General features: G+C 37.6%; 2 protein-coding genes across 2 annotated transcripts; both read left to right on the forward strand.

Annotated features, from left to right (window-relative positions):
* The first annotated feature begins 2,602 nt into the window (after nt 1-2,602).
* Nucleotides 2,603-4,616, forward strand: LOC148846960 (GATA transcription factor 21-like). Its single transcript, XM_088948434.1, has 3 exons — nt 2,603-3,491; nt 3,593-3,991; nt 4,075-4,616. The coding sequence occupies exons 1-3, from the start codon at nt 3,300-3,302 to the stop codon at nt 4,399-4,401; spliced, it is 918 nt and encodes a 305-aa protein (XP_088804560.1). The 5' UTR covers nt 2,603-3,299; the 3' UTR covers nt 4,402-4,616.
* Nucleotides 4,617-11,359: 6,743 nt separating this feature from the next.
* LOC148846961 (DEAD-box ATP-dependent RNA helicase 20-like) lies at nt 11,360-23,335 on the forward strand. Its single transcript, XM_088948946.1, has 10 exons — nt 11,360-12,036; nt 12,151-12,437; nt 15,196-15,375; nt 15,481-15,642; nt 16,660-16,814; nt 20,183-20,275; nt 20,391-20,476; nt 20,569-20,795; nt 22,121-22,354; nt 22,835-23,335. The coding sequence occupies exons 1-10, from the start codon at nt 11,981-11,983 to the stop codon at nt 22,891-22,893; spliced, it is 1,539 nt and encodes a 512-aa protein (XP_088805072.1). The 5' UTR covers nt 11,360-11,980; the 3' UTR covers nt 22,894-23,335.
* The last annotated feature ends 768 nt before the right edge of the window (nt 23,336-24,103 follow it).

The raw sequence follows: 24,103 nt of genomic DNA on the forward strand, positions 1-24,103 counted from the left end.
GGAAGTATCACGAGGACCATGCTGGATAATATCATGCAATGAACGAATCCTTTGAGGTGGAGAATTAGAGTCGGATGGTGAGACGGACTAAAGGAAAGTCATTGATGTAAGCGAGGTAGCACAAGCAAGTGATGGTGAAACTGCAACAATGCTATCATGCTCATTTGATTGCAAGAACGTAGAAGAGCCATGAGAGTGACCACTTGATGTCATCGTTGGTGAAGTTAAGACTGGTCCTTGGGGAGGTGTAAAAGGATAAACGATGGGTTGGGAGGACTGGTTGGTAGTTGGACCTATGAAAACACCTATACCCTTTGTGTCAAAGACTGTACCCGAGAAAAATGCATTGAGATGAATGATTATCAAATTTATGGCAATTATAAGGGCGAAGAAAAGGGTAATATGCACAACCAAAGGTTTTGAGGAATGTGTAGTCAGGGGTTCATTGAAAAAGAATTTCAAAGGGGGAATTAAGACCAAGGAGAGGAGTGATAAGACGATTAATCAAGAGTGTAACAGTGTAGACAACTTCATCCCAAAAGTGAAAAGGGAGAGAGGCTTGTTTGAGAAGAGCAAGCGCCGTTTCAATAATGTGACGTGTCGCCTCTCAACAAAACCATTTTGAGAATGATTGTGAGGACAGGTGACACGATGGGTGATGCCAAAATGGTCTAAGTAGCCAAGAAAGAAACGGTATTCACCACCCCAATCCAATTGAAGACTCTTTATTTTGCAAGAAAATTGGTTTTCAACATGTGATTTGAAACACAAAAATATATCAATAGCATCGGATTTATGCACTATAGGAAAAACCCAAGAGAATTTGGAATAATCATCAACAAAAACTATATAGAAACGATTTCCATTATGAGAGGTAATGGGGGCAGGGCTCCAAACATCAGAATAAACTAGTTCTAATGGGGATGAGGAAACAGACTCAGACTTTTTATGTGGTAACCTATGACTCTTTGCAGCTTGACAGACTTCACAAATAGAACTAGAAAATCTATTAGAGTAAACCGGAAGACCAAACTTAGAAACAATGTTTTGAACAGTACGAAGAGAAGGGTGACCCAGCCGTGCATGCCAACCATCCATAGTAGTACGTTCTCCCAAAAAGGCTAATGGATTTTCTGTTGGAAATTGATAAAGCCCATTCTTACTGGGTCCTCGTAGTAGAACCTTACCTGTGGACCAATTTGAAACAGATAATGAATTGAAAGGCCTACCGCCGACTGTGGCAGTCTAATATATTTATATATGAAGAGTTTTAATTATAGTAGGAGAAGGTAAGTTACAGAGCAGAGTTATCTAGACAGAGTCCTAATCTATTGAACCTCCAGAGAACTTTCTCTATCGGGGAGTAGACTCCAGGTAGGAGTCTTCTTGTCGATCTGAACATTCACCAATATAAATGATGACAACAAAAACGACAGAACTTTGTAAATGATCAAATCATCTCTACGTCTCATCTTGCTTGCAAACTGTTATAGGCCACAACTGTTTTTATGGACATTGTGTTACTGAAATTAAACAATAAATGACACGAAGTTAGAATATAATAGAACTTTATTTTCCTATCGACATTATTGGAACAAATTAAAACTTAAAGAAACTTATAAATGGAAAATTGGAAATGGTAATTCGGCCGTTGATCTTAGCTTCCCAAGGACCCAAATACATAGATCACAAGTAAAAACGAAAAAGAAATTGAAGAACACATATAGGAAATAGCTAGCTAGGAATACGACAAGGGAGAGGATGCATGATGAGAAACATATATATCCATTAATTGTACTGATGAACAGAGTGAAATTAACAAGTAGTACTCGACTGTGTATCAAGTACTACTCATTGCTTTGCTCATGTGAGCTAGTCATCCAATGGCAGAAATTCATGAAATAAAAACCCAAAAGACTTCCAAATTCCAAAATTTCCAGCAGTAAAACTCCTAGTCCTTAGCTTCTTTAGGTAGCTCCGCATTTCACGAGAAGAGCAGGCCTAATTTGGGCCATATATATGTGACTTTTGAAGAACAACGAACTTTGTTCTTTATCTGTAATATTTTGGCTTTCTCCAGTCTCCAACGATCCAACTAGCTAGGAAACTTCACCAAAAAAAAAAAGAAAAAACTAGCTAAGAAACAAATTAAAAGAGGAAATAAACTAAAAGGGCTCAAAGATTGAAAAAAGAAAAAAAAATCTGATCAACTGATCTTATAATAATTTAAACTGATGATCATCAGAATATATATATGGTAAAAAGAAGGATGACGAGACAGGCAAGGTGTTGGGGAGGGCAGGAGGGGACTGGAGCTGGAGCTGGAGCTGGAGGGCTGTCCCTGTCCCTTTGCCTGCACAGGCATTCAATGACTTTTGGCGATACTAAGGAGATAAGATGCTCCCATGCATATGCATTCAAATCGATCTAACCCATCTCTCTAATCTGCACAATCCCCTAAAATTCCTCTCTCCATGATTCCAAAGCCCATTCATTGCACAGAAAATATTCTATACTCCCCAGAGGGACGTTAGGCACGATGGTCCCCCAGACCACACCCATACAATGACCTTATACCGGGTAAAGGTCGGTCTTCTGCACTGCCACCCCATGAGGTGTCTGATGGGCCGTGCGACTCACACACGGCTAAGGAAAAGCAAAACTGATGACCCAGGTGGGCTACATCACCGATGTGCTCTGATGGGTCTCTGTGAATTGTGCAGTCTACAAATAAATAAATGTCCCAACGTAACTAATCAATCATTCTGAACTTGATTTGGAGATGTGGCTAATTGATCGATGAGACCTTCCAGTACTCCAGAGTGCTGACAAGCCCAAAAGCCAGTGGACCAAATTCATGGGTTGTGAACTTGTGGTGTGTGGGAGATGCCATTCGCCAATACTCCAAGGTAAGGTAACATCGATCATATCCAGCATGTAAATTATAAGACCATTTATTATTATATATTGTGTATAAAAATGGTTGAGACTTGAGAGGGGTCAAATTCTGCAGATAGGGTTCCAAACTAGATTTACCCTTATGGTTTATCTTTTCTAGCTAATTTGTTTGCTTGGGTGTCATGAAGTCACGTGAATGCCTTCTTGGCCTCTCCCTGCCTCTCAGCTGCTTCCAAAATAGATTTACCTCACTATGGATTATTAGACCTTTTTAGCCCTTTTCTTCGATCACCTTCGTCCCATCTCCCTACCTATCTCTAATATCTCTTATTCCTTCTTATTTGCTGCTGCTGGACACAGCAAGACACAGTTTGTTGCTTCATCGATCTTTCTCTTCCCCCATGAATCCAATTTATCTGAACCCATCGCCCTCTTTTTTTCCTATAGCTCCTATAGAGCCCAGTGACGATGAGGATCAACACCTTCAACTCTTTCGTCCACCATCTCAAGCTGTAGCTTATTCTCTCTCAAGTTCTATTTTCTCCAATTCATCAGCTCAGGAAGGAGGAGGTCATGATAGAGAACAACAAGAGGTGAGCCCAAAAGGGTTTGTGCGTGATCTAATTCAATTAATTGTTTAGCTTATGACCATGTGATCTGATCCATGTATACTTATCTCCTTTGTTGATATTAGGCCGTTAATGGCGGACCAAGTGATCATCAGTACTTCCCAGACGACCCCCTACCTCCTACTGTGGAGGACGACATCAACAGTGGCCTCGAGTTATCCAACTCTAAACAACGAGAGAACCGAGGTGGCAGCCAGGGAAATATGGGTTCAGTTAGGTGGATGTCTTCGAAGATGAGGCTGATGAGGAAGATGAAGAATTCAGATCGAGTGGGTATGGATAAACCAGTGAATAAGAATATGCACAAGTTTCAGCAGGATCATCATCATCGGTCACCATCACCATGGGAGATGGACACTAGCAGCAACAGTTCCTCCAACAACGCTAACAACACCGTCAGGGTCTGCTCGGACTGTAACACAACCAAGACCCCTCTTTGGAGGAGTGGCCCTAGAGGACCCAAGGTAATTCACTCTCATCTCTTATTTGATTCCTTTAGATCAGAATACCGCCATTTTCCTCATCTTCACCATCATCTCTGGTGCAGTCACTTTGCAACGCCTGCGGTATCCGGCAACGTAAAGCCAGACGGGCCATGGCGGCAGCGAACGGAACACTGCTTCCCACTGAAGCATCATCCATGAAGAATAAAGTGCACCACAAGGAAAAGAGATCATCAGAAACTGGGTACGTCCAGCAATACAAGAAACGTTGCAAACTGGCCACCTCTCCTCGCAGCATGAAGAAGGTTTGTTTCGAGGACTTCACCATAAACTTGAGCAAGAACTCGTCTTTTCACAGAGTATTCCCACAAGACGAGAAGGAAGCGGCGATCCTGCTAATGGCTCTATCTTGTGGTCTCGTTCATGGTTGAATATCTTCTGCCCTTTTTGGTCTTCCTTTTTTTTTTTCCTTTTTGGGTTTAGTTTTGATTAACTGTTTCGAGCTTGGTTTGTGTTAGCTAGCTACAGCAGAGCAAACTTGTGTGGAATGATTATGAGTGTATTGTGATTGTGAGGGCTAGAGTGAGCATAAAAATCAGGTGAGGTAACAAAAGCTAATAAAAACGTAAATAAAGTTTTGATTTAATCTGTTGATAGTTTGAGTTTATGGCTGTTGTCTGATTCTCTCCTGTCAGCAATTTGAATATTTAGTTTCTCAGCCACAAGACCCACAACTTTCTTGCTTTCCTATACTTTCTCTTTTTTTTCCTTGTTCTTTGTTCTTCCCCTTTTATTTATCATTTTTAGTCAGGATTATCCATTATCATGAATAAAAGGACGTAAAAGGGAGCAAAGTTAGAAAATTTTCATGTTAAGTAGACGAAAAAAAGAGTTCTAAATTAACTGTTCAAGTTCTGAAACACCTGCCATGTCCCAATTAATACAAAAGACGGGCCAACAAAACAACCCCACATCCTAGATTTTCGAACAAATTAAAGGAGCCACTGAGCATTCAATTACATGTTCAGCTGGTTGCATGTTCATGACAGTATCATACAATCTGATCAGTGGAAAAGACCAACTGGATCAACACAGTCTCTGGATATCTTTACAGTCTGCTAGCTGCTTGCGTTTTCAGTCGAAATGGGTACACTAGGGCTTTAATCATGGCGAGGGTGGAGCCGAAATGGAAAGTAGTGCATGTATAACAGTATAAGCTCTCTCTTCTTCATCAACTTTATTGGATCCTCATCACCCCAGAGCTTCTGTGCATACAAGTACAAAGGAGGTAGGAACCATAAGTACCTTAAGCCTCTCTTTTTTTGGTCAATGGAAGCTATCAACTCCAGAGTCAGGAACCATATTTGTGGTTCGTATTGTATTTCCACCAATAAGAAAATTATTTCTGGTGAATGCCAAGAAGATAGCCAAGTGTCCTTACTCTAGCATCTAAATATGCCGGTGACTGAAGTACTGTTGAAGCTAAGAGAATCCACATACACTACTACATACAGCTTTTGATTTCTGTGGAAAAATTAAATTATGTGCTTGGCGCATGCAGCAGGAAGGTATCCTTCTTCCTTTTTTTAAATTGGTACATAAAATGTATGTTAGGCTATGTTTATTCTAGCACAATATGCTTTCTTTCTAATCAAATTCGTTCAACACTTCTATTTACATTAATTTACTCAATAAAAACTCCCTTGACGTTTCTCGTAAATACTAAAATTTCCCTCTTTTCAAAAATTGCATCAGCCCTAACGGAGGAGTTAAAGCTCAGTTTGGAAGGTTCAGTTTGAAAAGAGTATAAATATAAATATGTACAGTATAAATATATATAAAATAATACAAAATATAAGGTTTTGTATTTTACATATTTGTATTTATACTCTTTTCAAATTGAATCTAAAAAAACAACTATACCTTTTTATGGGCTGAATAGTTTTCAATAAGGTTTTTAAAATTGAACCGGACAATCAACCAGTCAAGGGTCCGATTCTTGGATTGAATGGTCCAACTGTTTGAACCAAATGGATGGCTCGTTCTAACAAAAAAATAAAAATAAAAAACAGCCAAAACCACTGGACAGTTTGAACACCCGGACCAGCGGTTTATTGACCAAATCAACGGTTTTTGGCAAAATAATGGTTCTGGGGTAAAATGAAATCAATCACCTAACCGGTTCTCGATTTTTTTGATCCAATCATCCGGTCCAATCTGGTTTTGAAAACCATGGTTTTCAATCAAATGAAAAAAAAAATCAGAAGTCGTATTCAGTCTTCCAACAACAGCAACCTCCGACTCCGTCACTAATCATATATATATAACTGTTGTAACCATTTATGAAGGAGGAGCTCCCATCATCCCTTACCATTGTAATTAAGGTGTGTTTTTCTTCCATCTGAACATTTATACTGGTTTTCTCTTACTGCATGTTGCAAGAATATTAGAATCACCTACACAAGTCGTCATATGTGCACTTTTCTTCTTTTTTAGGAAGAAATATCATTGAATATGAAATTTCAGAATAGAGATAGGATTAGCTGAATACAATGGTTGTTTAAGAGGTTATAGAATCAACTATAACATTCTACACCAGTCATAAAATACAAGGGATGTACAATTCATAATCATTTAGGCCCCGTTTGGTTCAGGGGAATAGGGGTCTGGAATCGGAATCGGAATGGGCTATTCCAATTCCAACTGTTTGGCTGGGCGGAATTGGAATCCTATTCCTATTCCTACTGGAATGGCACTCCCCCATTTGAGAGAATGGCCATTCCTTACCCCTCCCTTGGGAATGAAATCTCATTCATGCTGATTTTAATTCCCATTCACATTCCTATCTGAACCAAACAGACTATGGGAATGAACTATTCTGATTCCAATTCCAACTACAGACCAAACAGACCCTAAATCTCTCACTTGAATTAATGAATGCCATGGGGCATATCATTGATTCCACAGCCTGCTGTACAACCATTGCATTCAACAAACCCGAATTATTCAAAATACAAAAGGAATTCGAAATAACTAAGTTACAGATCGACGATCAATTGCAGATTTTGGCAACCAATAAATTAATGGCATGTCCAATTTGGTGACCAACATGAAGCATCCTAATCCCCATTCCTCACCATTTTATGCTTCATACAGATTATAGCATCTGTGTGGTGATCATAATCCCTTGAATATGAGCACAATCTTCTACAACTTGAATCAGAACTGCATGAGCAGTCTGAATCTCTATAGATATCTCCTTCCCAATCATACCCACAATCACTGTGATCATGAGACAACCTCATGATCTCTCAAATACTATTCTCACTCCTCAAATTGTTTCCTTAAGTCACAACATGAAGAAAACGAATGGTTTAATTTGCAACACAAACCATCAAACAACTACAACTCTCAACACCGTTGAGTTTGGACAATCATCTATTGTCGATGGTGATGAAATCCTCTCCATACGACTTAGGGAGAAGAGACCTTAATTGTTGCATTGATTTAGATTGTAAACCCCTCTTTCCTCTAAATTCTCATTTTTCTTCAATTAGATTAAGATGGTAAACACCCAGGAGGTCTCTCAACTACCCATTTTAGGTCCTCGTTGTGGGATGAACATTTGGCTTTGTCACAAAATGTGAAGGTAAGTACGAAGGTATCTAAATTCAACAAATTGCACATTAATGTATTGGTTGGGCCTCAAATTGGGTTAAGGGACTATAAAGGAGCCAATTTGGGTTTTTAAAAATTTCAACTTCACATGATGTCACATGCAAATGGGTCTTGATGGATTGCTAACTGAGGGGAGGGAGTCAGGATCTCCTGCCCACAAGAACTCTGCCCACACCTACCCACAATACACTACCCCCCGTGAATTGGGAACATCTCCTCCTGTATAATACTATGTAGCAGATGAAATGTTCTCCATGTATGGCTACGATAAATGTGGGCAGAGTTTTCGTGGATAGGAGATCCAAACTCTAGGGGAGGTCTCTCTCCAATGATGTCACTTGATAAGGGAGGTTTTAGTCCATTTTAAAAAGAGGGGAGGTTCCGGCATTTATGAGAAACATCAAGAGAGGTTTAGGTCTTTTACCCCGAAAATTTTCGTTGTGAAGATTAAATATAGAGGTGTCAATTGGACAAATTTGGTCCAATCAGATCCAATCCAATGTGAGTCCACTTATAAATGGACTGGACCCAATCCAGTCCAAATTCAATACAAACTAAATCCAATCCAATCCATTAAAAAGTAAATGGATTGGATTATTGGATTGGATTGGATCCAATCCAAACCGAATAAAATATCAAAATTATATAAAATCATTTTTAGCTCTGAAAAAACACTTTTATAAAAGTACTTTGATAAAAATATTTTCATAAAGCACTTTATTGAAAGTACTTCAGTACTTCAGAAAAGTACTTTTGTAAAAGTATTTTTCGAAAAATATTTCCATAGACTTTTACAAAAGTACTTTCGTAAAAGTTCTTTCATAAAAGTGATTTTTTAAAAGTGCTTTCATAAAAGTGCTTTTATAAATGTACTTCTATAAAAGTGCTTTTGTAAAAGTACTTTCGTAAAAGTTTTTTGGTAAAAGTGATTTCATAAAAGTGCTTACGTGTAAAAGTACTTTTATAAAAGTGCTTTCATAAAATTACTTTTGTAAAGTGCTTTCGCAAAAGTACTTTTGTAAAAATGCTTTTATTAAAGTGATTTTGTAAAAGTGCTTTTATAAAACTTCTGTAAAAGTTCTTTCATAAAAGTACATTTTTTAAAAATGCTTTCGTTAAAGTATTTTTATATAAGTGCTTTCGTAAAAATACTTTTCATAAAATTACTTTTATAAAAGTGCTTTTTATAAAAGTGATTTTATGTTGTTTTCAGTTTTGATTGATTTCAAATTGGACAAGGGTTTAGCCTCATGATCGGATTATTGAAAATTTGGTTTATGTCTAATTCAAACCAATAAGAATACAGATCAATTTATTTTGGATTAGCCCAATCCAATAATTATAATGGACCATCCAAATCCAATTTGATAAGGTTTGGATCGGATTGAATCCAAACCAAAACCGGTCAATTGACACCCCTAATATAAATAAGCAACTGTGGCTAGTTCTCCTATAAGCCATTTGAAAATATATGTACTACTACATTGGAGGTTTAGGGCATCTTATATATTGATATTTTACTCTCCTCATTTCATTTTTAATCTAATTTTATTTGCTCATCATTTAAATAAATCATAAAAAGTTTTGTATATATATATTATTTCTTCACCACATGGCCGTGGCGAGTAGGGGTGATCGTGGGCCAGTCTTTGCACTTATGATAAGGGCTATAGTTTAGGCCCGCGCCTAAAACATAAGCCTTAGCCCAAGTCTACATGGGCCCTGGCCAGGCCGGGCCTAATTTTGGGCCAATGTCTTTCATATATATAAAACCTTACATATCTATAATATTTTATATTAAATGATATAACATGCATATAAACTTATTTTATACATTATATAATATAAAATATTATATATAATATAAATTATACATGCCATATTATAATATTTATATATATAATATATAATATAATATAAAATAATTTATATACATTATACACAAAATGTATAAATTTAAATATATGCGGGCCGGACTAGGTACAGGCTGCGCCTGAACAGAAAACCCAGGACCAAACCAGGAATTTTCATGCTGGGCCTGTACTGGGCGGGCTGAGCTGAAATGATCACCCCCTATTGGCGAGTAAGGATTAGCTGAGTGCAATAGCAATTCAGTTGGCTGTGGCCTGCTGAACAGCTATTGCGCTAAACCGAATTTGATCTGCTACAAGTAAAATGAGCTACATAACCCAATCAAGAATAAGCACATCAGTCATTCATACAGGCACCAGTTGTACTTGGTCCATTTTGTGAGCTTCCCTAAACAATCAAGTCTTAAATGTGTCAAACTAGTTGACAAATAAAAAGGAGCATCCAATTAAGCTCCTTTCCTATCCTGTATAAGGATTTTTTTTTCTCAGCTCAAAACACCTTGCCAGTTGCCACATCCACATGTGAAAATAACATAGTTTTATAATATATAAATTTTATATTGAAAAGTAAAAAACTTTAAAACGGTAACTATAATTGTGATCAGAAATCATGATATATCTCTGATGTGGAATGCGAGGTTGAAGATACGGCCGATTAGTGGGTTCCTTATTTGATGGACGGCCTCTATGGGCAGAAAGGTTATCATAGGTCAATTTGTGTAAAAAAGATTGAAAAAGTTTGACTTTGATTCAACATCCAGTTCTGCTGTCTACAAGGATCGATCTCTGCGTGTTATACAATAATCCATAACAACTCCATGCAGTAATGAAGTTAGGGCTGAATCAAAAAATTTTTACTCCTACCGTGAAATAGGCTTTTCATGTTGAATGAGATTTGGTAGTGTAATATGAATCCATTATAGATGGGTCAGATCCAATCTAATCCAATGAATATTCTAAAGTCAATGGATTCTAAATTGGTCCATTGACACCTGTATTTTTATCTTTTATGAATGGACTGGATATTGATTCAATTGGACCCAATCCAAAATAAATCTAGTACCGATGGATAAGGTCCAAGTCAATCCAATAAATACTTTTTAGACCATTAAGTTAGGATTGTTTCAATTCTGTCTTATTGGTCCATCCAATCTATCTAAATTGATTTTGATTTGGATGGAGTCTAAGTAAGTGTTCAACCCAAAATTGGTCTATTGACATCCTTAACCATACCTCTTTTTTATTTTTTTTCGAAAAAAGTGAATGTTAGATGTAGGGGTGTTCAAATTTGGCTGCTGAATTTAAAGGAAATCAAATAAACTAATTCGGTTTTGTTCATTTGATATTGGTTCAGTTTGTTTTGAGAAAATTTCTCAACCGAACCGAATTGAACAAGGCGCTTTAATTTTCACCAAAAAGCTCGTTTATAAAAAGTTGGAATTTGGGCTTATTGTTTATTCCACTTTGGAGAAATGTTTTCATTAAAAAAAAACAATTAAAAAGGAACTTCCAAACGCTCATAAACTACTTATTTAATAATTATTTATTTGAAAAGTCCATTTAAAAATAATAAGCACCCCCAAACGCCACCGAAGTAAAGCTCTGGCGCCTTTTCCGATGGTACCAACCGGTTCACTTGGTAAATTCTGGCTGGTTGTGGGGAGACTTTGGGACCATAGCTGAGAGTTGGGTTTTTTATCTTTTGGCATTTGGCACCACTCCAGGTGCTTTGAAATGAGTTCCATAATTGGAATGATCTATTTTCATAGTATATTTAATGCGCATAAGAATCGAAATGGGAATTAAATGGATCTTATTCAAAGGGTGGGAGGCCAAGAATGAAAATGGAATTTCAATTCCAATGGAGAATACGATTCCAACAAGAAAGAAAATGGAATTTCAATTCCACTCAACTAAATAATTAAAATTAAAATGGACCATTCCGATTGTCATTCTATACCTATATTTCTGCATATCAAATATCAAATGGGCCATAACTACCTACAAACCCAATCACATACTATATGCATGCCAATCTTCTAATAGTTATTTAGTTAATGGAAAGGTAATTAGGAGGGCTGAAATGGAAGATTGAAGTGCAAAACATAAAGGGATCGTTTGGGAGGGCTTAACTGAAGCTGAAGCTAGGTTTTAGCAGCTTTATTTGAAGCACTCTAAATATTAAAACCGACAGCCCTGGTCGGATGGTCGAACCGTCGATCCGAAAACGGTGGCCACTGGTTAGAACGATTCCGTTTCCGGATCGTTTTTCAAAACCATGAGTGATGATATGGCTCTTTCCTGTTCCCGGCTAGTTAAGGTTTTAGGCTTTTAGTTTCGTTGTTCGTCTTCGGCCAAAAAACTGAGAAAAAGGAAAATTCCCTTCTCTACTTAGCAACAGGTCTTCTGCTAGCAAAGTTCCAATTGTCTCTGTTGTTTCTACGGCGACTGCTAGAAGCACATGAGCCGCTACGTCAACCGGACCGGCGACCCGGGTTCGTACCGTGATCGGAGAAGGTCAGTATTTCCAATTTCCACCTCCTTCGACAAGGAAATTGAGGCAACTTTTTCTTCTTTCTTTCTTTCTTGTCAATTCTTTCGTATTTCTTCTCATTTGCTTTTGATTTTTAGCGATTCGGGTTTCGGAAGCGGTGGAGGTGGCAGCGGAGCTGCGAGTTACGGAATCAGCGGTCGTTCATCATCGTCGAGCAGGAGAGAATACGACGGCGGCGGTTCACCAAAGAATCACGACTTGGATGGGTTGCCCCATTTCGAAAAAAACTTTTATATCGAGTCTCCTTCTGTGGCGGCGATGACCGAGAGTGAAGTCGAGGAATACCGCCAGCGGAGACAGATTACCGTTGAGGGTCGAGACGTTCCCAACCCAGTACGGGAATTTCGCGAGGCTGGGTTCCCAGGTATTTATTTGTTTGTGTGAATAGATATAGGTCCCTTACTTTTCATCTGTTTCGAACTCATTTCTTAATTGCAATCCTGATTCTTCTCTTACGCATTGAGAATGTAATGGTCTGTAGCTTTATGAATTTGAAACTGCTTGAAAATGGGCGTCAAATCTATATCTTAGCTACTGAATACAGCATTTGTTTATAAGATAACACCAGAAAATAGAGATTCCCATATTGGGAGTTTTGTATTACTTATAATAGACTTGAGAGATAGTAGGAATGTAGGATAGAAACTTCATTTTGTATTCTTTATCTTGCTTTAATCTCGACTCTTGTTGTCTAGAGCATTGATGGCTAATGCTTCACTGTTTATGCATTTCCTCTTAACAATTTCTTCAATTTCTTAAAGTTTTGTGGAATTTAAACTCAGGTACAAATTAATAACTGGAATAGTTACGCTCTACTTGGTTGCCTGAAAAACACATAATTTTCACTTTTTTTTTCATTTTTTTGGAACCTGATCTGAATTTGGAGAACCTAAGCCTTGTGCAACTGTATCTAATTCCTGCTTATTTGGCTCTCCGTAGTATGGTTAGTGGGCGTCATGTGCGCCTTGCACTGTCTCCACCCTACAGTATTTAGTAATACTGACCAACCTTTTAACTACATTTCTGGTGTAAAACCACCTCGCTTCTTTGAGCCAAAGCTGAATTATAGACGCCATACCTCCCCCCCCCCCAAAAAAAAAAGAAAGAAGAAAAAAGAAAAAAGAAAATTTGCTTATTTATAGTTGCAATTATCTGGTTTGAGAAGGGTTCCCTTTTTCTTGGGGTGGACTTTGTGGCAGTTGAATGGTATGTCTGGGTATGTCTTTTCAATCAAAACTTAGTTCACCAACCCTATTAAGGTGATAAAAGATCAGCATCTAAAGTAGATATATCATATATCCATTGATTACAGTCTTACAGAAGCATTGTGATAAGAGAAGGGTAAAGGGCGATTTTGGAGATTTGTAGTAAATATGTGGTTCCAGAGTGTGGAATGGGGACCTTTAAGATGCGGGTTTTATTGGTTTCTTGCTTTTGAGGTTTGATCTCTTTAAATAGGCCAAGCTCTTCAATGGATAACAGGGATAAGGTAGGGTACATCCAGATATACAGATTGGATCTTTTTTTTTTTTTGAAGATAAATAAAGAAAAGATTTAATTAAGAATGAGAAAGAAGAGCAGAAGAAGGTGATAAGGAATCACCCACAAATAAAAGACCCTGGCTGCAAACCATCACTTACCCAACCAAACCTCGACACTATCCCCAATAAACCCAGGAAAATTCGGTTAGAACACAACCAAAACCCTAACTTAACCTCCTACTTACCTTCCTAGAGACCATAACTGGACAAAACCACCCCACTGCCCCACCAAAGACCCACACACAAGAAACAATTCTCACTCTAAGCCTTCTAACAAATGAATCAAACAACCTCTTTCCTTTTCTTGACAGCTCTTTTATTCTTCTAAGCTCTCTTGTTGATTCCCACCCCAAATAAACCCCCTTACAATCTATCAAACACCTTTTAAAAATGGCACCAATCTACTAAACTTTTGGTGTCTAAATCTTTTAACCGTGATGGAATGACCCTCACAATTCTTCATTCTCCATGGAATTCACTAATCCTTTCTAGCTCGGAGACTGCATTTTTCTCAGGCACTTGCTCTACCAAGTCAGCTTACTTTTTTGCAAAGGCGTTGCTTTATCTAAAGCCTGTCATTCTTCACCACCTAAGGCCTTGAGTGTCCTTCTCGCTATTCTTCAAGGTCCCACCATAGCTTTCTTCCACTTCCCTAAAGGCTTTCCTTGCAAAATCCTCTCCACCCAAGTCTGCCCAAGAAGAATAATCCCAATATTTTGCTTACCTCTTCCTCGTTGTTAATAACCTTTTCCATGGCGGATTTCCTTTCAACTTCATGGATCTCATCCATCGTGATCTCTTCTTCCTCCTCATCGATCTCCAACTTCAAGTCCTCCTCTAGAGGCTTCATTCTGTAACTCCTTTTCCTTTGGTAGACCTTTGCTTCGTTGACCTCATTCCCTTCACTTCCTTCCTCTCCTTTTACCAAAACCACCCTCTTCCTTCTCCTTCCCCGAGCTATTCTCATCACCACTTTCTACCTTCCTCGAACTCCTTTCCTCCACCTTTTCCTCTCCTTCCAACCCCTTCGTACCTCCCTTCCTTCTGCCTACAAGGATAGAATCAGATCCTTCCAATTATCAAAAAAAAAAAAAAGAGAAGAAAAACAGATCCTTGATTTTTTCACCAGACTGTTGCAAGCCAATGCCTACAAGCAAGGCCCGTGTTTCACTAGACCCTTCAACTACTTCCCCTTTGCTCTCCTCTTTCTCCACTTTTTGAAGATCCTCTGCTGGAATGTTGTTGACATCCAAACCCTCAACCTCCCATTGAGTTCTAAGCTAAGGAGAAGATGATGGACCAAAAGATTTGTCTATCATCGCCCCTTCCTTACTGGTCACATGCTCCTATAAATATTCATGTGCCTCCTCAATAACCAAGCTGTTATTCTTATTTCGCCCTATGTCTTGACTGCCCTCAGCAAGTCCTGTGGTTGCTACGCTGAAAAGAAGTTGATTGTTTTGGTGAAAGGTGTTGATATCATGTAAAACCTCATCTTTGCCCTCTCTATCTGTCATTTTTTATATCATTTTGTGTTTTTCTGGATGGGATGATTATTAAGGGATACTTTTCCCACTGCAGAGTATGTCATGCAAGAACTTATTAAGGCTGGCTTTGTTGAACCTACTCCCATTCAATCCCAAGGATGGCCTATGGCTTTAAAGGGTCGTGATCTCATTGGTATTGCAGAAACAGGATCAGGAAAGACGCTTGCCTATTTACTACCTGCTATTGTTCATGTCAATGCCCAGCCATTTCTAGGTTTAAATGCTTATTCCTTATTCCTTTACGTATTTGAGAATGACTTTTGTTTGTTTCTATCATTTGATAATTGTCTTAAATTTTGTATTGCATCCATATTTTCAGCCCCTGGAGATGGACCAATTGTCTTAGTTTTAGCTCCGACACGTGAACTTGCTGTGCAAATACAACAAGAATCTGCTAAGTTTGGGGCGTCATCAAGGATTAAGAATACCTGTATATATGGTGGAGTTCCAAAGGGACCTCAAGTTCGTGATCTTCAAAAAGGTAGGTCCGAGTTATTTTTAAGAAACTCTTGCTAATACATATTCTGGTTCAATCAAAATATCTATTATTTTTTGTGCATCAATTTATATATTATATAATACATGGGATGGGTCTGGTGGTTGGGTTCTTTAATGGAGTCTAAAGCCATGTTCAGTTCAGTTGCTTATTCTTGCTTATCCTGGATGAGAATGAAATTCCAGAATGAGCTAAATTTGCTGTGAACCAAACATTTTGCCAAAGAATAAATTATAAGAGTACTATTTTGGTCCACATGTGCCATTGTGTAGCATGAATTCATAAAAAACCATGGAATCTTTAGCAAATTGAGACATAATTTTTGTCCCCACTTTTTTCTGCACACAAATTCAAGTTGAAGCATAAATCTTTTGCTGCTGTAAATATCATTCTTTTTTTTCTCCTTGGATATGATCCTCATTGCCACTGGAATAAGGTCCAGAGCAAGAATTGGTGAACCAAACAGGTCATATAGACCCATTCATATCCAAAATGAGCAAGAATACAGAGGCAGCCTGTGGCAGCAAACTGAATATGGCCTAAATGGACCAAGAATCTTCCACATGGCAATATTTTTTTTTTTGAGAAAAAGGTATATATTAGACGAAAGCAAGAACCAAATATGCACAACAAGGAGCTGTGAGTGCTCAATCAAAAGCTGAACATCAACTAAAAGATTAATCAGTATGCATAGATAGAAAAAAGAGAGAACCAAATCTCCACATGGAAATATTATTTGGGGGGCATAAGGGATCCACATATTCTTCTTTCCACCCTCTCTATTTATGTGGCAAATTATCTTAAAACTTGGCTGATCCAATATCTCCTATCTGATGGATGGTTTTATGCAACCACAGAATTTTTGCTTGTAGCACAAATAAGTAGGATCATTTATTGAGGCTCTCTGCTCTGCCCAACCGTGAAAGAAGTATACAATTTCGTTATCATGAACTTCGGAGCTAATGATGGAAAATGTTATTCATTCTTTGTCCTTGTATTTAGGTGTTGAAATTGTTATTGCCACACCTGGAAGGCTCATTGATATGTTAGAGTCCCATCATACAAACTTGCGAAGGGTCACTTACCTTGTTTTGGATGAGGCAGATCGTATGTTAGACATGGGTTTTGAGCCTCAGATTAGAAAAATCATTTCTCAGGTGTGCTTATTTTTCCTCTATTTACTTTATCCATGTAGAATGTCTTGATTACACTTGCTTTATATCCTAATTAGTAGAAAAACTTAGACATTAATGGCTAGTAGTAAGTTTCAACTGCTAGGACATCACGTTATTGATCTTTGTTATTATGTAATGCAATTTTTTAATGCAGTCATCATTATAATCATTTGAGTGCCATTTATTTGGGGTAGGCCAGATGGATATCTGGTTCTTTCAAGATATCCATCTATTTGGGCAGTTCCAGATATTTCAAGATATCCATTTATTTGAGCGGTCCAGATTTCTGGTTCTCCACAGGTTGAATACAGGTCAATATAAAATATCCTGATTCACTCCCCATCTCTGGCAAGAGAATTTGCTGGCCTTGTAGTGCATGGTAGGCCTTAGTACCATAAAAATGTGAATGAGATGCTCAAAACAGAGAAAATAAAAGAATAATAGAAGGTAAAAAGAGGATGCTCAAGGAGCAGGTTTATGGCTATGAGATCAGCTTAATACACCCCCAAAACCAGTTAAAGAACAAGCTATTTTCTCCAGCTCTTTGGAACAGTAGAAATTTTCTATTCTTCAACAGGTGATTTAAAGGCACTCCCGAGTCCTGAGGTGTGATTAGGTGCAGAGGCTAGGCACAGCCCCTTTACAGTAGTGCATGCCTAGTGCACCCAAGCATGCATCTTTATTTTATTTTTTATTTTTTATTTTTTATGTAGAAGTTAAGAATTTAAGACCCAAGGGCTTGTTTTGGGCCTGCCTCAAGAGACTCAGTACACGGTAGCTCGTAGAACTTAATGCAATTAGGAAGGAAATAAAGAGATTAGATGTTTCACATGCTTGCATTGTTGAGTGCTTGAATGTGTGATACGTTCTGTTTAATTTTATTTTTACAATTTTACTTTGATTACATTTTATGTTATATTTATGTATTTTATTTTGCGCTAATATGCTTTTTTAAACTTTCAGTTTTAAATTTAAATATGCATTTTTAATTAATATTTTTCTATTTTTTTGCATTTTTATACTTTTTTTTTAGAATTTTGTGACTCACCTTGTGCCTTGGGCACAAAAACGGCCTTGTGCTTCTTTTTTGCACCTTGCACTTTTAAAACATTGCTCTTCAATAAAGATGATTCCAAGAAGCTTTTAATACAAAATTATGGTTCCCTAGCGCCCCATTTGTTTTCAGTGCGTATGTGCAAATGCATGGGAATTGCAAATTCTGATTCATTTTTGCTTGAGGTTGTACTTCATTGTTTGAGATGTAAATGGGTGCAAATGCATGGGAATGCAAATGATCTCCATTTTATATAGAAGAAAATTAAGGTAGGAGGAAGGTGGTGTAAATTTTGCATCAGTTATTGTGATACAAAACTTGCATTTTCTATGAGTGCAAATGAGACAAAAAGTGCAAATTTTATATCAGGTAGGGAGTGCAAATCATAGTGTCAAACAAAAATTTAATGGGTGCAAAGATCAGCCAATTCTATAGTTGATGCCTTAGCAAAACAAAGGGCTTACAGAAATCAAACTAAATGACAAGGGTAAGGTAGTAGGGACTACCTATTGTAATGACAGGATGTACATATTGTACACACTTGATCATAATTAATAAATTTTTTTCATTGTTACTCAACAAAAAATAAAAACCATAGTGTCAAACAAACTATGGAAAAACTGAATTAGGTGAAAAATTTGCACACACTTTGGATTTGTACTGCACAAAAAGAGCCTAAAAGAAAACCTACTAACTTGAGATCTCAGCCTTCTAATCTAATTTGATCTAGAGTACAAACTAAACATCTCTAGTAGTTTTCAACATCGGCTTTGTTGGTTGGCTGGTTTATGGGCATATATATTGTTTCCTTTTGAGCAATGGCGAAAAGATTTGTCAATGATAAAAAATGAACCCTGGAGTTAGGGCCCTAGCCGGAAAAACACCCACAAACAAGGAACAACAACCAAATACTTGAAAAACCTAGCCTAGAATAGAAGAACCCAACACAACTCTTCTTGGAACTCAATAACCATTACTCTATGGTATGGTTGTGGTGGCAGAAAAATATCACCTTTTTTCTTGGGTGATTATCATCCAAATTATGCTGACATTGATTGGATCTATTGTCAAATAAGCCTCATGATCCAGAATGCTTATGTTGTATATTGTAAGGACAAAATTTCACACAACTTAGCAACTAGAATTAGTATTTCTGTGTCTGGTGAATATTCTTCTTCCAGAAGTGGGTAAAAGTGCCTTAGCTTGCTTGTGCTAAGGTTCTCAAGGTGCTATTAGAAACTACTGCTACTGATGACTCTTTCACTTACAGTATATGTTTCAGATTTCGAGCTGTACTGTGATAAAATAATTTACCTCCTGACCAGTTTTTTCCGTGGATGCCTAACAGGTCCATTTAGGAAATCTGCACTCCTATATTCCAAACATCTTTAGCCATCTCTGTAAATAGTTGACAAGTTAATACCTTGTCTTCCTTTTTAGTTCAGTTCAGATCCAGGTAAATGTGTCAATGCCATCATCACCATCAAGCATTTTTCACCCAAGTAACGCAGCATGAAGATTTGGCCCCATTTAAGGCCATAGTTAAGATATACATGCCAATTTAATTCCCTTCATCTCTGATGTTGTACCACCGATAACAATTTAAAAAATGTAGCACCTCTGGTGCTCAGCTTGAATACACACACACACATGCAAACATACAGTGTTATGTGAGTTGATATCCCTGCTTGTAATGTAATCATGCTCTCATAGTTTCAGTTGTTCTGGTGTTATCTTGACACCTACTAAAGCTGTATCTTTTCTTTCTAATTTAATAAAATTTTCTTCTTTACTCTTCAAAAAAAAAGCGAGTCGATACTCCATTTTCTGAAATATGGCAGTCTTGGATGTCATACCATGACTGCGAATCAGGTAAATTCTGACACCCTGATGCCTGATGCACATGTCCACATTGAAATTCTCTTCAGTTACTATTTTGGAGACTTACCTATTACATGAGCTTCCTTTTATACAAGTGCTGTTATGACTCGTCTTGCAATAAAGCAAGAGGCTTATGATATTTGATGAACAACCATCCTTGTGTAATGGTGTGAGCAGTTTATTTTGATTGTAATTTTTATTTTGGTCTTGTGTAATCATGTTTGTGAAATAGCAAAAGCATTTGTCAACCAGTCAGAAGAACAAAGCCAAAAAAATCAAATTCTAAACATACAAACCTGATATGTTGTTTCAGATACAAATTTGACAGTCATCCCCCCTCTCCCTCGTGAAAAGGAAAGGAAAAACTATTCTATTATCCTCATATTCATGGTGCTTAATCCCTTGTTTGTAACAGATTCGCCCAGATCGCCAAACTTTGTACTGGAGTGCTACTTGGCCCAAGGAGGTTGAACAACTTGCCAGGTCATTCCTTTACAATCCATATAAGGTCTAATCTAACACCCTAATCTAGCATAGCAGTATATGGTTATAAGTTATAACCTGGAATTCCTTCTTGAATGTCTTACTAATTAACTAATTGGTTCCTAATTGTCTTTGAACAGGTGGTTATTGGTTCTGAAGATCTGACAGCTAATCGTGCAATTCGCCAGATTGTGGAGATTGTCTCAGAGAATCAGAAATATAACAAGTAGGGCAAAATGCACCTATGTGATTATAAACACCTTGCTGTTTCCACCAATTGAGCTAATGAACTTTTACTGTTTGTATTGATAATTTCAGATTGGTGAAGTTGCTGGAGGATATCATGGATGGAAGCCGAATTCTTATATTCATGGATACCAAGAAAGGGTGTGACCAGACCACAAGACAGCTTCGTATGGATGGTTGGCCTGCCCTGTCAATCCATGGAGATAAAAGTCAGGCAGAGAGAGATTGGGTCCTCTCAGAATTCAAGGCTGGAAAGAGTCCAATTATGACTGCGACAGATGTTGCAGCTCGTGGTTTGGGTATGTACATTGCTTCCATTAGCTATGGATAGGATCTATACTGGTCTTTACTCAGTTGTGCTTTAATATTTTACATTTTATAGCAATTTATAAACTGTGACATAAATATCTAAAAAAATTATAAACTGTGACATGCATTATTTAGTAACTGATAATGACATTATTTTTTGATAAATAAAATGAAGATTTGTATTAGAGGGAGAGAATCCCTCAAAGGCTTAAATACATGATTGTACCTTGTAGATAGGATCCCTCAGAGTGTTATGCAATCAAACAATGTCCAAAAAAATGAGTGGCAGAAATATGACAGGCTGAGATGGATGAGTAGAAAAACTAGAATGGATAGGATCATAAATAAAGTCATTCGTTTACCAATAAAAAAATGAAATCATTCAAAGAAACCTAAGGGTAGCTCAAATAGGTGATAGAATGAGAGAAAGTAGACTTGGATGGTTTTGTCGCCTGAAACACCCATAAGAAAAAGTGATCAGTTACAAGTTGAAGGGACTAGAAGGGTTAAGGTTCATATCAAAAAGGACATGAGTCGAAGTGGTAAGAAATTATTTTCATTTTTTTATAGTAAGTAGTAAAAAGTGATATAAGCACTCATAATTTAATAATGGGTGTGGCATTAAACAGAATGGAATGACAGAACAGGATTCATGTAGCTGACTCCATAATCCATATAGTTTGGATAGGGCTTAGATGATGATTACAATGAGCATCAGCATGGAGATTTTTCAAAAATGAAGTATCGATATAATGTGGATATCTCAACTTCAATAAAAACATCTTGCAGCTCTGTATCCAATTAGTTTCTTTGCAAGGGATGAGTTGCTTGTATTATGGAGGCACCCCCAAAATGCCCTTAGGTGCATGCTAGAGGTGGTGCTAGAGGGGTATGCCTCATGCGCCTCAAGCCTCATACCCCCCTCCCCCCCCCCCCCCACAAAAAAAAAAAAAAGAAAAAAAAAGAAACACCTTTCAGCTAGTGTTGTGCATCTTCATTCTTCTTATTTTTCTTAATACAAGAAACCTTTAATAAAAAAGAAACAAGAAAAACAAGATGAGATTCTCTTGTTCTTCTTCTTCTTCTTCCTTCTTCCTCCTCCTCTTAGGGAGGGTTACAAATTATGCCTCCTTGTGCTCAGGAGGCTTATGCCTCTTGCATTCTGAACTATGCCTCACGCCTCTAGGTAGTGGGATGCCTCATATCACACCTGTGTTTTAAAAATTGGTACATTTTTCTTTTCCCTGCACACACCACTCACCTTCTAAAATGGAAATGACAACAATAAAGACAAGTTTTCTGGTTGTGGTGGCAGATGTGAAGGATGTGAAGTATGTGATAAATTATGATTTTCCGGGATCCTTGGAGGATTACGTCCACCGCATCGGTCGAACAGGCAGGGCTGGGGCCAAAGGAACAGCGTATACTTTCTTCACAGCTGCAAATGCCAGATTTGCAAAGGAACTTATTACCATCCTTGAAGAAGCTGGACAAAAAGTTAGTCCTGAACTGGCTGCAATGGGGCGTCGTGCACCTCCTCCTCCTCCAGGTTAGTCTGTTTTCCTTTTGACAAGGTATGCATGTTTCTCTGCATGCACAAAGATAATAACAAAAAGGTAAGCAAAGGAATCAAAAGGTGTTCTGCATGTAGTTGCATCATACATCCTATATCTTGTATTGTTTATCATCTCACCTATCCAGACAATTTGGTGAGTGCAAAGACCCGGTTATTTGAAAACAATGCCAACTAGACTTACTCAATTTGTCTTTTAACATGTTCTTTTTTTTCATATATATAACCTTGGAAAATATGCTTTAATTGGATGTGGGATTGTCTGGTTGGCACTTTTTTGGACTGTGATCCAAAGTTGTTTTTAAATTGGACAAATGATTTGGTGAGCCATATTGTAGGTGATGTATAGTTGTATACTGTATTTTGCTCTGGTCAAGTTTATAGGTCCTACTCTCTCTCTCTCATATATATATCATGAATATAATTGTTGTTGATTTTATTTTTATTTCCAATCAGGTCATGGTGGCTTCCGTGATCGTGGGAGGGGCTTTGGTGGTGGTCGGCCATGGAGCTAATATATTAAAAAGAAGGGAACGAATGGCTATGGACCCCCAGCCCAAATAGACAGACTCTGGTCGCTGCAATTACGTCAGGGGCTTGGGTTTGGTTGGACATAGAGTGGTGGGATCCTCAAGTCATGTAGTAGCTTTCCGGTATCTCACTACTGGCATAACGAAGGATAAGTTTTAACTGGCTGGGAGTTGGTGCTTGATGTCATCTTGTCATGCCCAACTGAGCTTGGGCAACCAATGTATTGCAGTTTGTAAGATAAAAAACTAGTACACCGCAACTTTTTACGGCTTGACAGCTTATGAAGTAGAAAAAGGGATAACTATAACCAATCAACCCATTTCTTTCTTAATTATGCTACTGTGAGAGATCAAATGTTGGATTAGTTGGTAAATTTGAATGCCGAGTGATGTGCAATGGAGAAATTGATCTCTGGTTGAGACACCATTTTCCCCGGCGTTTCTTTTTATTTTTATTACCTGCCTATAGTTTCCTTTCCATTTTCTTATGATGTTGTGATCACGGAGACTCCATGTTCAACACTACAAGTGTTTTGAATACATGAACAACATTATGACAATGAGGGACGGCTCAGAAGTGAAATAGCCAATTACCTTCTCTAGTTGTAACATTGCAATTGTAGAATTGCATTGACGAATGACGATTTGCGGTGTTGTGTTGCTGATTGCGGGAAAACAGCGAGGAAGCCATTACAAAGTTTGTGTTTGGTAGAGCTTCCGTTTATTAACTAAACGTTTGCACTTGATTTATCTTCAAAACTGAGAAATGTAATAATGTTAACCCATTTATGACAAATAGGTGCCATTGAGTACTACATCAGCAAAATAGTGAATAAACGCCTAATTGTTGGGTGAAGCGTTAAAATGAAGTTTTAACCCAACGGTAAATGTGACATGTATATAAATCAAAACCAGCTTTTATAAGTATCTATGGTACAAATTACTATAATGGGCTAAATATTGATTTAGCAATGACACGGCAACGTCTTAACAAACATCTATCGCAAAACACCCACAAAACAAAATACATGCAAAGTTTATACTACAAAGCATTTTTTATGATGCCCTACCAAAATAGCGGTTGTGGTTACAATTTAGCCAATAAGCCCCTGTTTGGGAGTTTATTTGATAAATAGTGCTTAAAGATAAGTGCCTATTCTAATAAACATTCATGAATGTGTGTTTGATGAAAAAA

This window comes from Nelumbo lutea, chromosome 6 (assembly GCF_056320005.1).
Source record: "Nelumbo lutea isolate HS-2025 chromosome 6, American lotus-T2T, whole genome shotgun sequence".
NCBI lineage: Eukaryota > Viridiplantae > Streptophyta > Magnoliopsida > Proteales > Nelumbonaceae > Nelumbo > Nelumbo lutea.